The sequence below is a fragment of the Pan paniscus genome, chromosome 18, assembly GCF_029289425.2.
Source record: "Pan paniscus chromosome 18, NHGRI_mPanPan1-v2.0_pri, whole genome shotgun sequence".
NCBI classification, from domain to species: Eukaryota; Metazoa; Chordata; class Mammalia; order Primates; family Hominidae; genus Pan; species Pan paniscus.
This window is the reverse complement of record NC_073267.2, coordinates 67,121,528-67,136,702: the sequence shown is the minus strand read 5'-3', so window position 1 is coordinate 67,136,702 and position 15,175 is coordinate 67,121,528. Positions and strand designations below refer to the sequence as shown.

Genomic DNA, 15,175 nt, shown 5'->3' with positions numbered 1-15,175 from the left:
GCAGCTTTTGACTGTAATCTCTTTGGCCAGATAATGTTTTGGATTCGCCAAAATTTTAAAATCAGGGGATTTCAAACCACAGTCTGGATTTCCCATTTCTCATAAAAGGCAGGTGGTCTGGCTACATGGGCCCTCATCCCTGCAAGGTAGTGACCAGCTGGAGCTGATGAGCAGCCACGCTCTCAGCATGGGGTTGGGAGTCTCCAGTTCACCACAGGCCCCACCACTCCCCATTGCCTCCCCAGCACAGACACCAAGTTGCCATTTATCCTCCCCTGTGCCCTGGTTGATGAGGTTTCCAGCAGTCGATTTTTTTTTCTTCACACACAGCCCTCTTCTCTCTTTCATGTTTCCTGATTGGCCCCAAGGTATTTGTATCAGTATCAGTGACTCTTTCAATAGAAGCACAGGAAAAAGCTCAGAAGGAAATGACCCAAAATGCTTACGCCAGTTTGCTAGGTGATAACAACAGCAGATTTTTATTTTTCTTCTTGATTCTCTTCTACAGTTTCCAAATTCTCTACAATGAACATGTACTTCTTTTTAATATCAAAAGACAAAAGAATTGGTACGTAAAAAGAACATCCTTCCCATCTTCAAGGTCAAGATTGAACGCTGACTCCTGCAGGAAGTCTTCCAGGATTCCCAGCCAGGAATGATGGCTCCCTGTCCCTGTAGCTCCAGAAGCTCTTGCTTCACGCATGCCTCACATACCAGACTGAATGTTGGCAGGAGGAGTGACCAGGTCGGTCATCTGTGTCCCTACCACCTAGAACAGACCAGCAATCTACCCGTGTGTGTTTGTTGGACAGAATTAACCATGATGGGCAGCCGAGGGCACCTGGAGCTATTTGGGGTTTGAAGAGAACCTCTTAAGAGAGTGTCAGGCTCTAGGCCAGTGTCACCAGAGGAGGTCAGTCTCAGTCCTTGGAGTGGTGGGATGGAAACCAGACGCGACTGGCATGGTCCACAGTTCTTGCCACAAGAGGGCTTCAGGAGAGGCTGAGGGCCCCTCTGAGGCGTGTGCTTGGTCAGGGTGAGCAAGGGCAATGCAGCTCATACAAAGGCCCAGATGGACAGAGGGACCTAGCCCAGCCCAGGCATCGGTACCGAGCCTGGGTCAGGGGCAGGCCAAGGCTTGTGCAGTAGACAAACATTTACAGCAGACACCAGGCAGCTCCTGGAAACCACTCCCCAAAAAACAGCATTGGAATCGGGGACCCCAAGCTGTGAACCAAGGAGCAAGGAGGCCCTGGGAGAGGAGGAGAACCCCAGGGAAGATGGAGGGAGGGCTGGGGGGCTGAGGGAGGGAGGGGGCCTGGGCTCAGAGGTAGGCGAGCTGCTGCTGTGCTCCTGGCAAAGGGCCTCTCCTCCGCCAGGGCTCTGGCCCTGAAGGTCTGCCCTGGGCCCCATTCGCCCTGGGTGCCACCTGAGGTTAAAATGACAGAGGATGCAGAGTGCCCTCAGGGTGACCATGAGAGACAGAGCAACTGGAGCCACATTTCTGTCCCAGGCAGGGGCACAGGATTAAGGATGTGCCAGACCCTCAAGATCCAAGGCCTGGCCCCCAGCAATGAGGGCTGGGCCCAGGGGTTGTAAGGAGACCAGGCCTCCACCTAGGTTGGGACAGATGTGGGGACAGTACCCTAGGCAGCATGGCGGCGCGCCTCTGAGTCCCGTGGGAGCTGAGTGAGAGCCGAGTAGTCCCCAAGGCCAATTCAAAAGCCCAGCCCGGGAGTCCGTCCACCATGGCAACGGCCCATCTCTCCATGGTCGTTGGGCCTTCCAAAGTCTGCAGCTGACTGGCCTGGGGCTGGGCCTGGCTCGGGGGCCACAGGCAGTGTGCGACGAGGCCGCATCTCTGCTTCATCACATGGGCAGGTGGGCTGGAGGCCTAGATGCGGCTGGACGAGGTGCTGCCCGAGCTGATGGGGAGCCTGGCGCTGTCTGAGTTGCTCTTCAGAGGGGAGGGGCCACCCCGGGCCTGCAGCCGCATGGACCAGTACCAGATGAAGATGAGGAAGCCTGCGGGCAGTGAGGGCACGGGGTCAGCAGGTGGGGGAGCCCCACCTCATCCCTCCTCCTCCCTCCCCAGCCACTGTGACTCGGGTCTGCCCCACCTCTCCACAGTGTTTGCCAAGGATGTGCTGTTGGGCACCCATGAGACCCAGCAAGCACCTCCTATGAGCCGGGCACTGTGCTAAGTCCCCGTGTGGCCTCTCACTGTCACAAGCTTCCTAGGCCCGTCCTATTCATTACTATTCTCTTTTGTAAACAAGGAAACTGAGGCCCAGGAGGCTCAGGTAAGGGGACATGGCTGAGCCAGGGCTCAAACAGTGGTGAACAGGCTCTGAAGTCCACCCACTTAAGCACTGTGAGATTTTGCACCCCTCAAATTAATAGCACTATGATGTATCCACAGCTTAGTAAATGTCTGTGAGAATGTACGGGCCTCACTTACAATCCTGAGTCCCCTCATCTCACAGGCAGGAATGAAGGCTTGAATGTTAAATAACCGAAATTTGGTAACATCTCCCCACCACCAACTCCCAGCTCCCATTCTAGGGTGACCCTGTATGGGAGGCTGGCCTTGAACCGCATGAGAGCCCCTGGGCCTGGCCATACAACCCCCTTCCATTCTGCATGGCCAGGAACAGAGGGGTGTGCATGCCTGTGTGTGCACCTGAATGTACACACAGAGGTACATGCACAGAAAGGGACCCTGTTGGCATCAAGCCAGAGCCGTCATGACCCTGCCCTGGGATCCCACCCCTCCGCCCCGACCCGCCGCCATCTGGCCACGCTCTCCCTCACTGTCCTTCCTACACACAACCGGTTCCAACCTCAGGATCTTTGCTCTTGCCTCTCCCTCTGCCGGGAGCTTCCTTCCCCTAGACCAGGGCTCCTGATCCTATCATGTGCACGTGACTCCTTGGGCATTTGTGAAAATGCAGATTCTGATGTGACAGGGCCCGGGTGGCCCAGAGGCTGCGTTTCCAAAAAGCTCCTAACAACGCTGCTGCTGCTGGTCTGTGGACCGCACCTGGAGTAGGGAGGCCCCCCCCCATCTCTCCATGGGGGGATCCTTCTCTTGTCTTCACACGTCTCATATCCAGAGAGGCCTCCCTGGCCACCCTTCTTAGGGTGTCCCCCACCCCAGCCGAGGCCCTGTGCAGCACGTGCTCACGACGATGTCCCTACTATCTGGGACCACCTTTGATGGCTACACGCTTGCCTGCTCATGCTCAGTCTTCCCCAGTAGAGCTGAGTTCCACAAGAACAAGGCCCACACCCAACCAGCTCAGCCATAGCCCTGTGGCTTAACACAGGGCCTGCACATAGTAGGTGCTCAATCAAGACTTGCTGACTGTGGCCTGGATGTCCCCATTTTATGAATGGGATGACTGAGGCCCAGAGAAGGGAAGTCTTCAGGTTCCCTGGGTGATCTCTTCCCTGCCCTTGCTCCATGTGTAGACACCCTGCCTGGGCCAAGGGACGGGTCTTCTCCTTACCTTGGAAGGAGGTGATGATGCTGAAAAGGTAGAGGATGACAAGCTGGAAGGTGCCAGAAGCAAAGGAGAAGAAGATCAAGGCCCAGGGCAGGCCAAGGACCAGGCTGAGGCCCAGCAGTGTCAGCACATGTGACCACTTTTGGGTGTGGGGGCGCAGCCGCAGGATCTGCACCACCATGGTGGCTAGCATGGCCATGTTGAACAGAAACACCAGGCTGAAGAGGCCCAGGTTGGTGATGTAGCTGACCAGGGAGTCCCGGATCCAGCACCTGCGGGCAAAGGCAGGAGGGCTCAGCGTGTGGCCAGCACGGGCAGCATTTCCTGGGCTGTGGTTGTCATGTTTGTTTTCAGGATTATCCACTGTTTACAGCAAGTGCGCTTGTTTTCTATTTACAGTGTTGATCTAATTTTAAAAATACATTTGAGTTAACAAGTCAGATTGTTTAAAGGAAAATGTTAAGTAAGTAATAATATAGATAGTACAAAAGTGAGGCAGAAATCACTGGGTCACAACATAAAGAGCTGAAAATTTCAAAACCACTGAGCCAATGGGAAGGATTCCTTCCCTGGCTGGAGCTCAGGAACCCTGGCTTCCGGTTTGGGTTCAGGGGATCCACAGGCAGGGCCACTGCCAGCCTGGGTGAATCAGGTGAGTGGAGAAGGACTGGACTTCAACCCCACTCATCCTCTGCCTTCGAACAGCACACCAGCCCTCAGTGTGGCCAAGAGAGGATCTCTTCCCTCCCTGAGCCTCTGTCTTTCCATCTGCATGGGGAGACAGAGAGGTGCTGCTGAGGAATGTGGTGAGGCTCATCTGCTCCAACCCATACCCCCATTCATGCATGAGGAAACCGAGGCTCAGAGAAGGGCCGGGGCCTGTGCAAGGTCACCTGGTGAGTGAGTGGTAGATCCAGGCCTTTTCTCACCCTCCATGACTCTTAGACCAGTGCTTCAGCCACTGCCAGGCCAATTCCTCGAGGAGACTGGAACCCAGGTGTCCCCTGGCCAGCATGACCTGGGCCCGGGCTGCACTCTGGCCTCTGTGCCCAGAGACCCACCTTCTTGCCCCCATCGCACACAGCCACTCACATGGAAGGGTAGATGACGCCCTCTGGAGTCCTATGCACAGCCAAGATGATGGGGCCATAGTTGTCCACATCCACCAGGGCCACCAGTGTCACCAGAAAGATGGGGAAGCCTGAGGGTGGCAATGCATGTTGCTCTACTTCCCGCTCTCTGAGGCCTGCCCATTCCCTGCTGGCCTCAGGGAGTCTGGAGGCCAAGGGTCCCTCTGACGTTTGGGCTCCTGAAGCCCACCCAGCCCCATCCGGTGGGGAAGTTCCCCCAAGTTTGGACCCTCCCCTTCCCCATTCCAGTATGGGTTTCCTATAAGGGGAAGCCATCTCCTCCAACCTTAGCCCTGCCCTTCGTCACCCTGGGGGCCCCTGGGAGAAAGGCCTGTGGGTCTCTGCTGCAGGGCTGGATGTCACAGGGGAGATGGGAGGGGCAGACAGTTTAGGAGGGACAGCAAGAGTTCTGCCATCAGGGGACGTCTGCACTGGGCCTTGACCTCGCCCGTTCGGTGGAGATTAGAAGCTCCCTAGAGGGGGCTGCCCACCTCCAAACACAAAGTCCTGACACAGAGACACCTCCAAAGGAATTTAATGCAAATGGGGGAATGGACAAAGAAGGGGCCCAATGACAAACCCGCGAAGAGCAGCAAGCTGGAGTCAGGGGCATGCGGAGGTTGAGGGGTCTGTGCAATGTCCAAACAGACTTGTGGCATCATGAGCCCCTGGGCTGTAGGTCTGACATAAGAGGGCTGGCCACAGGTGAATTGAACAGTCATTGGCCAAGAACAAAATGCCAAGCCACAGGGAATCTGTTACCCAAGGTCCAGGGGGATCCTGAGGCAGGGCCACTGCCAGCCTGAGTGAATTAAATGACTGGAGCAGGACTGGATTTTAGCCCCTCTGATCTCTGAACTGGGTGCCTTTGAGCAGTGCACAACCTGCACATTCACACACGGTGGCCCTGCTCGTAAATCCCCTTTGCAATGGAGTGAGTGATGTGGAGAATTTGGAAGTGTTTCTTGGGGACAGGGCTCACCGCTTCTTCCTAAAGGGGACCTTGATTCAGCCAAGGTGAAGGACACCTGAGGATGAGTGAAGGAGGCCAGGAGGGAAGTCAGAGAGATAGGTGGAGAGGCAGAACCAGGTGCCTGGGTTTTGCCAGAGCCAAGTGGGAGAGGCAGGTCTGAGGCACCCCCCCTCCCCAACCACTTACCCCAGCCCATGGCGCTCAGCTTGAGCAGGTAGCCAGGGACATAGGTGCCAAAGACCTCCACCACAAGTCGGTAGAGGTTGTACCCCTCGAGGCCCATCCAGGAAAGGCAGGCGAGCAGGGAGAAGTGCAGGAAGATGGCACTGGCTCGGCAGCCAGCCTCAGAGCCTGTCAGGGCCACCGGCTCGCTGAGCAGGAAGCTCGTGTCCAGCAGGAAGACGGTCAGCAGCAGGTTCATGTGCACCTTGATGGTGTAGTCCCGAGGTTTCCTCCTGCACGGCAGGGGCACCCTGGTGGGCCAGTGTGGGAAGGTAGAGAGGGGAGTGTGCCCACATCTCCTCCAGGAAGCCTTCCCAGACTGCCCCCCACCCCGACACACACATGCAGTCATACATGGCCCCTATCCTATCCCTGTGGCTGCAGCCAAACTGTTCCCCACATCCCCCTGTGCACCTACCGTGTGCCCAGCACCCACAGACTCAGGCAGCACGTGCACGTTTAACAGAAGCCTCAGCCAGGCAGAACGAGGAAGACAACCACAATAATAAACCAGATACTCTCAAAGTCAGAGCGGAAACACTTTGGCATTTTCACCATGTTGGAGAATCCATGCCATCCACATTCTGTGTCTTCCCGTCTGTCTGCACGACTGTGCACCTGTGAGTCTGAGTGTGGGCTGCCCGCATCGGTCTGTCTGAGGTTTGCAAGTCAATGTGTGCACACCCCACCCTACCCCCACTCCAGGATTCTACATGGCCCTAGAGGGTGCAGCAGAACATGCAGGCCCCAGTGTCACCATCCTGGAGTCCCACCCTGCCCTGCCCCTAACTCATGGCACCATCTTCAGCTGGTTCCCTCCCCTTGAGACTCTCAGTTTGCCCATCTGTGAAGTGGGAGGATGGTACCCTCATAGGGTTGGGGTGAGAGTTACACTGACACAAAGCATCTGACACAGATAAGGTGCTCAGTTCCTAAGGGTTCCTGTGCCGTGTCCTTGGGCATGTTTGTGAGCAACTGGGTGTTGAGGACTTCTGCCTCCACCCCCAGCCTTCCGCCGAGCCCATCTCATCACCCAGCTGTCCTTCCTCATCACCATCACCTACTTAGCTCCCCAGGTACACAGCTGTGCACACACAGGACAGTCATATAGGCACACATGGGCTTGTGCACACGCATAAATACAGCTTCACTTTCCTCTCCTTCCTCGTGGCTGGGGACAGTGAGAACCGAGGGTGCCTCTCCTCTACCCAAATGGGTTCAGCGCTGAGGGCAAGTGGACCCCAATTTAGGCCAAGCACTGACAATCTGACCTCTGCCACTTCCTTGCTGTGTGACCTCAAGCAAGTCACTTACCCTCTCTGAGTGTTCCTTCATAGGGCTGTTGTGAGGATGAATTGAGTTCACACATGTAAAACACTTAGAACAGTGCATGGTACATGGGAGGTTTGACACACGTTAAGTATGATCATTACTGCTGTGATATTATTCTGTCCACCCAGTGCTCTCACAAATCTGCTTATTCAAAGGCAGAAATGAAGATTCTTTCCTTTTTAAAATTTTTTATTTTGCTTTCCTGTCTTACTCTAGGAAAGAAACAGATTCTTAGGTGGACTCTCTCAATTTTAAGTGTTGACAATTAGCCTGGCACAGTGACTCATGCCTGTAATCCCAGCGCTTCGGGGGGCTGAGGTGGGTGGATCACTTGAGGTCAGGAGTTCGAGACCAGCCTGAGCAACATGGTGAAACCCCGTCTCTACTAAAAATATACAGATTAGCCAGGTGTGGTGGCAGGCACCAGTAGTCCCAACTACTCAGGAGGCTGAGGCATAAGAATCACTTGAACCCGGGAGGCAGAGGTTGCAGTGAGCCGAGATCATGCTACTACACTCCAGCCTAGGCGACAGAGGCAAGGCTCTGTCTCCAAAAAATAATAATAATAAAATAAAAATAAAAATAAATAAATAAAATGTTGACAGCTAAAATTTGTAAATACTATGTTATCCAAACACCACTGATCTGAGGAGAAGATGTGGCCCCCAAGGGTCAGCTTACCCCAAACAGCTCCCCTAACCACACACACAGTTCCAGGTCATGCGGGCGGGCCATGACCGGAGATGTGTGCGGCGCCCTGGTGGAGGTGTGTGCAATGGAGGGTCCCCTCCCCTGTCCCACCCCTTTCAGGCCTCACCTGGAGCAGAGGTAGGCGGCAATGGTGACAACGCAGGCCAGGGCAGAGACGACACAGCCCACGTAGGAGAGGAGGCTCAGGTAGTGCTTGTGCACGGCGTCCACCTCCACCGAGGAGACCTGGCCCCAGGAGACAGGAGAGAGCTGGCCTCTGTGTCCCCCACACAACCTGGAGGCTTGCCCTGCATGAGGGGCTAACCCTGGGTCCCTGGTGGGCCTCGGAAGCCTAAGAACCCCCTCTCCCAGCTGAGCAGAATGTGGTCCCATGAGTGCATTTTTCTGGAGTGGGGGCATCTTTAGATTTGACCACATTCTCAAGCGGCTTCCTGACCCACAGAGGCCAAGAACCCTTCATAACAGAACCCCTATTCTGTCCTGGCATTGATTATTCTTCTATAACATTTAACATGGGAATAGGCTTCCTGTGAGGGAATGAGATTCCCACACCCAGGGGTGTTCAAGCCCCAGGTGGATACCCACAGGCAGAATCCTACAGTCCTGGGAGCATGAATTCTGAGGTCTTGGGGGCACTGGAGGCCACCTCAGGGGCCTCATTAGAAACACTCTTGGCCCCAGCACTGCCAAATCAGAACCCTAGGTGAGGGCCGGGAATCTGCATTTTTGTACACACCAAAATTTGGGAATAAAGAGCAGGGGCTCTACGAACCAGCTCTTTCACTGACTAGCTGTGTGGCCACGGGTAAATTGCTTAACCTCTCTGAGCCTCCACTTCCTCATCTATAAAATAGGACAAAATAGAAGCTACCTTGGAGAGCTGTTATGAGGAATAAATGACTTAATATATGAAAAGTGCTTGCACAGAACAAGCACACGGCCTGGGGTGTGGCTGCGAGGTGGGAGCGGGGACCCTCACCATCAGCACTGCAAAGTAGGTCAAGTGGTTGCACAAGCAGGATGTTTGGGTTTCTCTCCTGACGGTCTCACACCCAGCACTGCTCCAATGCCCCGGGCTGCTCACTGAGGAGGGGACAGCACGGGGCTCCAATCAAGTCCAGTCCTCCAGGACCCCACTGTGTCCACCCCCAAAAGCACGACTGTGTCATTCTTCCACCCGGCCTACTCGTAGCCTGCCATTGCTCTCTCTTCAAAGTCCTCCTTTCTCCAGGAAGCCCTCGGTGATTAACCCCACCTCCCCCACCCCCCAGGACTCTATTTCTCTTCCAGATACTTGTCCAGCCCAGAGACCCCCTGCATACTCACATGTGGGGTCTTCAACCCAGAACACACATTGCAGAGTCACATTCTTCTGTAGGGACAAGAAAGGAGAGTGGTTTCTGTGACAGCCCCCCACCCCACCAACTTTACAGGCCAGGCAGAGGAAGTCTAGAACACAGTCAAGCCACCACCCGCCCCATTTGGACCTGACTGCTCGATCAGGCAATCGTTTCATTATAAAGACAAACGAGTCTGGAGGGAGGGAGAGGAAAGGGCGACATGGCCGAGGGGCGCTTGTCCTCTTGATGGCTGGCCCCCACTCACCGGCTGTAGCTGGTGCTGGAAGGTGAGCACCACGGGCTCCGTGAGGTTGTCTACTTTGGTGTTCTGTACCACAATCCCCAAGACCTTCTCACCCAGGACTTGGCTGGAATTCTTGTCCTAGATACATGGGGTTGGAGGAAGAGAGTAGGGAGGGAGTTCAGGACTGAGAAGAAGGGCCCAGAAGCCCCTTACCCTCTCTAGATAACCCTCTCCCAGCACATTGCCTTGAGATGCTGCGTCTCCCTCTGGAACCACTTTTGCCCATGTAGTCATTTACACTATAGTAAGAAGAACATTGCTTAGCCCTCTCACAGGGAGATTTGCACATTGCAGTGCAATTTGTAACTTTACAAGGAAAGGCTTTGACTCCCAGAGGAAGGAGCTCATCTGCATGCCTTCTTTCCACCTCTGTCAGAAAAAAACTGCTTTCTCCTGGGAGGCATGAGGGTGAGGACCCCATACCTGGAACAGGGCTTGGCTGCTGAAGTCCACCAGGAGGAGTCTCTTCTCAGCCTCCCCTCTCCGGCCTTTCGTCCTCTGGAAGAGTGTTCGAGGCAGCAGCACCGAGTACTCCAAGATCTCGCTCTGCTCCTCCTGCAGAGGTCCCTTTAGGGCTCAGCCAAATGCAGACCCCCAGATCCGTGCCCCCCACCCCAGCACACACACACACACCCATCCGTTCCTGGACGCTGCCACTTCTAAGCCCATTTCTTCAGGAAGTCAAGCCTGACTCATGACAGCCCTCCTCATCCCTCCCTTCCTTTCTACCAGCTCTGGCTGGGGAGTCTCATGGTTAGAATCCAGGACTCCAGGGCAAATAGCCCTGGGAGAACCACGTGGTGTTCTGTTGTCTGGGGCTTCAGATGCCAGCTCTGCCTACAGCAGCCAAGTTGGGGGTGGCCATGTGGGCAGTGTGGGTGGTTCCCAGCTAACCAGAGCCACTCAGGGGGCAGTCTCAAGACAGGGGGTGTGGCTGGGTACAGCGGTTCACGCCTGTAATCCTAGCACTTTGAGAGGCCAGGGCGAGAGGACTGCTTGAACCCAGGAGGTCAAGACCAGCCTGGACAACATAGTCAGACCTTGTCTTTACAAAAATAAAAAATGTTTTTTGAGACAGAGTCTTGCTCTGTTGCCCAGGCTGGAGTGCAGTGGCACAATCTCGGCTCACTGCAACCTCCGCCTCCCAGGTTCAAGCGATTCTCCTGCCTCAACTTCCTGAGTAGCTGGAATTATAGGCATGTACTACCATGCCTGGCTAATTTTTATATTTTTAGTAGAGACAGGGTTTCACCATGTTGGCCAGGCTGGTCTCGAACTCCTGACCTCAAGTGATCCGCCTGCCTCGGCCTCCCAAAATGCTGGGATTACAGATGTGAGCCACTGCACCTAGCCTTGCAAAGAATTTTTTAAAGCCAGGTGTGGTAGCAAGCCTGTAGTCCCAGCTGCTCACAGGCTGAAGTGTGAGAATCGCTTGAGACCAGGAGTTTGAGGCTGCAGTGAGACATGATTACCCCACTGTACTCCAGCCTGGGTGACAAAGCAAGACCCTGTCTTGGAAAAAAAAAACGGGGGGGTGCGTGGACAGGCGCTTAGGGGCTGGTCTTCTGTTCACACGGGTGGCCCCAGGAGACTGGTATAGGAAGCAGACCCTGCCACTGTGCCCACGCAGGGTCCTCAATCCCACGGTTGAACTACTGACTTAGGATGGCTATCCTCGGGCCTGGAACCTTCTCGGGAGGCCCCAGGGAGAGGCTGCGACGGCACTGAGCTTCAGGGAGTGCTCACAGCCCCCACCTCCTGCTGGCCCCAGCCCAACCCGCATCTGCTTCCTGCCCAGGCCTGCCCCTGACCTCCTGCCGGGAGTGGATGTGCAGGTCCTGGAGGCCGGCTGTGGGCTGGAGCTTCCACACCGTGGCGTTGATCCGGTCCTCCTCGAAGGACACCGTGTCCCCCGTGAATCTCACAGAGGTCAGCTTCGACTCCAGGCTCTGCAACTGCCTGGCAGGGAGGAGAAAGCGGTGGTGATGGTGGAGAGGGGGCCGGGCCACCAGGGAGACCGAGGCAGGAGGACGAGAGACTCAGACAGAGACACAGGGAAGAGGCAGAGGCAGAGGCAGAGAGAGGGGTGGGGTGGGCAGGAGAGAGTGGAGAGCGGACAAAAGAGAAAAGCAGGCAGCTGCGTGTGGGAGAGAAAGAATGAGATGGGGGTGGGGTCAGACAGAGGAGGCCAGGACCTGGGAGCCACGGGAAAGGAGAGCAATGGGGTGGTGGGGGCTGTCCTGGGACTCAGCACCGTGGGTTCGGGCGCAGCTCCGCCTATGCCAACCTACTCTGTGGCCTTGGAGCGGCTCTGCCGTCTCTGAGCCTTGGTCTGCTGGGCTGTACCGTGGACCACCCATCCCTTCTTCATGAGGGGGAGGAGGGCTTGGGATGGTGGATGTGATGTTGGTTACTGACTCAGACAGGAGAGGGCTCAGCCTGGGGGGCATGTGTTGACTCCCAGAAGGCGGAAAGAGAAATCAAAGAAGCATTCCAGTCCCAGGGAAGGCCTCGCAGTGGCCCCCACTCCAGGTCCCCGCCCTGCCCAGGTCCAGATCTCTGATGCCTTCCTGCCTCCCCTCACAGCCCCAGGTGCCACACTTACTGGCTGGCGGGGGCAGCCGAGGGCCTCCTTGAGGCCTTCTGTGGATGCTTCAGGAACTGGCTGAGCAGCTGGAGGTCCCTTTTGAGCTCGCACATGTCCACCGAGGCATTGTGAGCGGCCGTGTGGGGAGGACCTGGGGGAGGGGTGGACAGGCCCCCGCCGAGGCTGCTGATTCAGGTCCCAGGACCCTCCCATTCTGCCCCCTACCACCCTGACATGACTCTGAATGCCTCGATCTTTACTTTACAAGGGGGAAACTGAGGCTTCAAGAAGCAGAGTGGACTCTGCCAAGGCCACTCAGATGAGGCCAACCCGTGGAGGTTGTGTCTTACAGAACCCGCCAGCAACGCCAGCCCCAGCGGGATGGGGTGGGATGTGCCTTGCTCAGCACCCTCCGCAGACGCCTTCGGCTACACACACGGAGCAGGGAGGGCCCAGCCAGGCCTCCTTAGGAGGGATGTGGGGGGCTTAGTGGTGGTTCCTGGGACTCCACACCCACCAGCCTCCCTGACTCCAGGCTCGGGCCCCTCTGCCCAGGTAGCCTGCACCCAAAGGCGGCCGACTAAGGTGTCTCCAGGGATTAGCTGGGACTCAGATGAGGAAGACAAACAGTGGGGGTTGGAGGGTATACTTTCTGTGCCACTGAGGAAGGCAGGCCCTGGGTAGTCCCATCTTTTGAATGCATAACCGAGAAAGCCTGGGTTTTAGATGATTTGAAATCCCTGGTCCATGTTTTTTAAAAACCCTCTACAGGCCAAACAAGACCAAGCTCAGTCTGGTCTTCAGACTGCTAATTTGCAACTAGGATCAACTTTGCCCTAAATCCTCCCAGGTTGCGGGGCAGAATCCCAGCCTGGGGTGTGGGGAACCCCCCACCACTGACGGGCCTGGGCCTGCCTGTTGCACTGGACATAATCATTAGCCTGTTACACTAACACAATCAAAGTGCTGTGCCCCCACCCCTGAAAGCCCTGCCTCAAACTTGAGGTGCTGGAAAGACATGAAAACCCCGCAGTAAACCTTCAAGCTCCTTCTGATGCTCCTCCCTTCCTGGCCATCATTCAGCATTTAATGGTGCTGAATGGCAGTGGCCACATGGTACCTGTCACACTCAAGGGGGAAGATGCAGCTTCTGGACCTCAGAGTCAGCCCCACTGCTTTCCTGACCTTTGACCTCTCATACTCCGCCCCTCACCCCCACCCCACTCCAATCAGCTGCTGGGTTCAAATCCTGGCTCTCCCATTGGCTAGCTGTGCAGCTTTGGGCATCCTCTCTGTGCCCCAGTTTCCTCCTCTGTGAAAGGAAATAAACAGTCTACACTGATGCTGAGGAAGAATTCTTCCTGGGGCTCTTGATCTTCAGTCCCTTTCCAGTCTCTGCTCTCTCACCCTATTCAGACCTCATCCTCCTTCACCAAGACCTTCTCTGCAGCCTCAGGACGGGCCCTTGCCCCTCCGTCCTCACCCCTGCCTGCCCACAAAGTAACCATCAAGGGACAGTGGGGCCGAGCGCAGTGGTTCATGCCTGTAATCCTAGCACTTGGATTACACTCCTCCCCTCCTCAGACACTTTCACTGGCTCCCCAGTGCCTGTGAGCAAAGCCCAGTCTTTATGATCTGATATTGTGAGCCCAGTCCACTTTGCATTTTGCCTTCCCTGCCTCTAGACCACTGCCCAGTTGTTCCCTCTGCCTGGAAGTTGCCTTACTGTGGAAGGAGAAGGTGAAGCTGGCGGCACTGGGCAGGCTGATGTTCTGAGGGCTCCACCAGGAGGTGACAGAAGTGGCTAACAGCAGGGGGCCCTGAGCCAGGCTCTCCTCCTGGTGCTGGAAGCAGAGGAGGCTAGAGGCTTTGTCACTCAGCAAAAAGTCACGCTTCCCATAGAGAAGATGTAATCTCCCAGCATGTCGGTTCCAGTAGAGGCAGAAGTGGTAGAGGCCCCTGGGGTCAGGGAAGGATCGGGAAGCAGGGTGGGCTGCAGGGAAAGGGGCATGGACTGTGAGGGCCTCTTCGGAGTTCTCGATGGAGATGCGCAGGTCTGGTGTGGGTTTGTAGTGGAGGCTGCTCCTGTGTGTCTGGTTCCGCTGGCTGCAGAAGCGAAAGTCTTCCCTGTGGCCCCTGCCGTGGGCACCTGAGGAGGCAGAGGCTGCAGATGGGACCCCGTGGCAGGGGCTGACCAGAGGCATGGAAGGGGACAGGACCTAGGCTGAGTACATGTGAACCTGGAGGAGATTCACACACATTCCAAGGGTCTACAAAAATGTGTTAGTCTTTCCCACTCAAAACTTATCAGCATCAAACTATAAAAAGAGGAAACTGAAAACGAATAGTAATTTCAAGGGGAAAACATATTTTTAACAGCAATGAAGTATTTAATGAGGCCATGGCTGACATAGACGGTTGTGCAGGTGGTACACTGCACCAGAATGCTCTGGCTGCAGAGGTGAGTGGGGCCAGTACCCCATCCATATTCCATACCCTAAGCTGTGCACTGCAGGGCTGCACCTGCCAGAAGGAAGGAGTGTCTTTTGCTTTTCTCCAAGGTACCCTCCACTAGCCGAGCTGTAACTGCCTAAAGGAGTTAGCATGTGTGCTGGCAGCCACCCTAGGCACAGGGGCATTTTAACGTAAGTTCCAACAGCCCAGGGCACCCCTGGGAAGACCTGCCTTGGACCAGGAAGAGCAGACTCAGCAGGAACAGTGTCGTCTGCAGCAGCGACTGGGCAGTCATTTTCCTCCGACGGAGTCACTCTTGGAAGTCACCACCTGGAAGAGGTCAGGAGTGTTAGCTGGGAGTGTGGACTGTGTGGTGGTTGGGCTGGCCCTGCAGAAGAGGAGGCCAGTGTGGCATGGATGTGGGAGGTGAGGTGGGGAAGCAAGTGTGGAAAAAGCCCATGGACCTCCCCAGAGCGGCCAGAAGCCGCTCCCCAAGAGGCAGTGAGGCCAGGCGTGGTGACTTATGTCTGTAATCCCAGCGCTTTGGGAGGCTGAGAAAGGAGGATCGCTTGAGCACAGGAATTCAGACCAGCCTGGGCAACACAGTGAGACC

At 55.8% G+C, this 15,175-nt stretch overlaps 1 protein-coding gene across 36 annotated transcripts in view; it reads right to left on the bottom strand.

The window, feature by feature from the left end:
• Positions 1–451: 451 nt before the first annotated feature.
• The window catches only part of ADGRG1 (adhesion G protein-coupled receptor G1), a 45,905-nt gene continuing 31,181 nt past the window's right edge, over positions 452–15,175 (bottom strand). For 11 of the 36 annotated variants that reach the window (XM_055099137.2, XM_008977403.4, XM_055099133.2 and 8 more), the window contains 13 exons: positions 14,794–14,892; positions 13,835–14,257; positions 12,127–12,259; positions 11,333–11,480; positions 9,945–10,076; positions 9,483–9,599; positions 9,204–9,249; positions 8,857–8,960; positions 7,984–8,102; positions 5,799–6,067; positions 4,602–4,710; positions 3,513–3,781; positions 452–2,025 (listed from right to left, as the gene is read on the bottom strand). In XM_055099137.2, coding sequence (XP_054955112.1) covers positions 1,895–2,025; positions 3,513–3,781; positions 4,602–4,710; positions 5,799–6,067; positions 7,984–8,102; positions 8,857–8,960; positions 9,204–9,249; positions 9,483–9,599; positions 9,945–10,076; positions 11,333–11,480; positions 12,127–12,259; positions 13,835–14,257; positions 14,794–14,857 — 2,064 coding nt within the window. In that variant the 5' untranslated portion in view covers positions 14,858–14,892 and the 3' untranslated portion in view covers positions 452–1,894. Of the gene's footprint in view, positions 2,026–3,512; positions 3,782–4,601; positions 4,711–5,798; positions 6,086–7,983; positions 8,103–8,856; positions 8,961–9,203; positions 9,250–9,482; positions 9,600–9,944; positions 10,077–11,332; positions 11,481–12,126; positions 12,260–13,834; positions 14,273–14,789; positions 14,899–15,175 lie in introns of those variants that run through there. The other 25 variants (XM_055099128.2, XM_055099127.2, XM_055099126.2 and 22 more) reach the window with 4 other exon arrangements.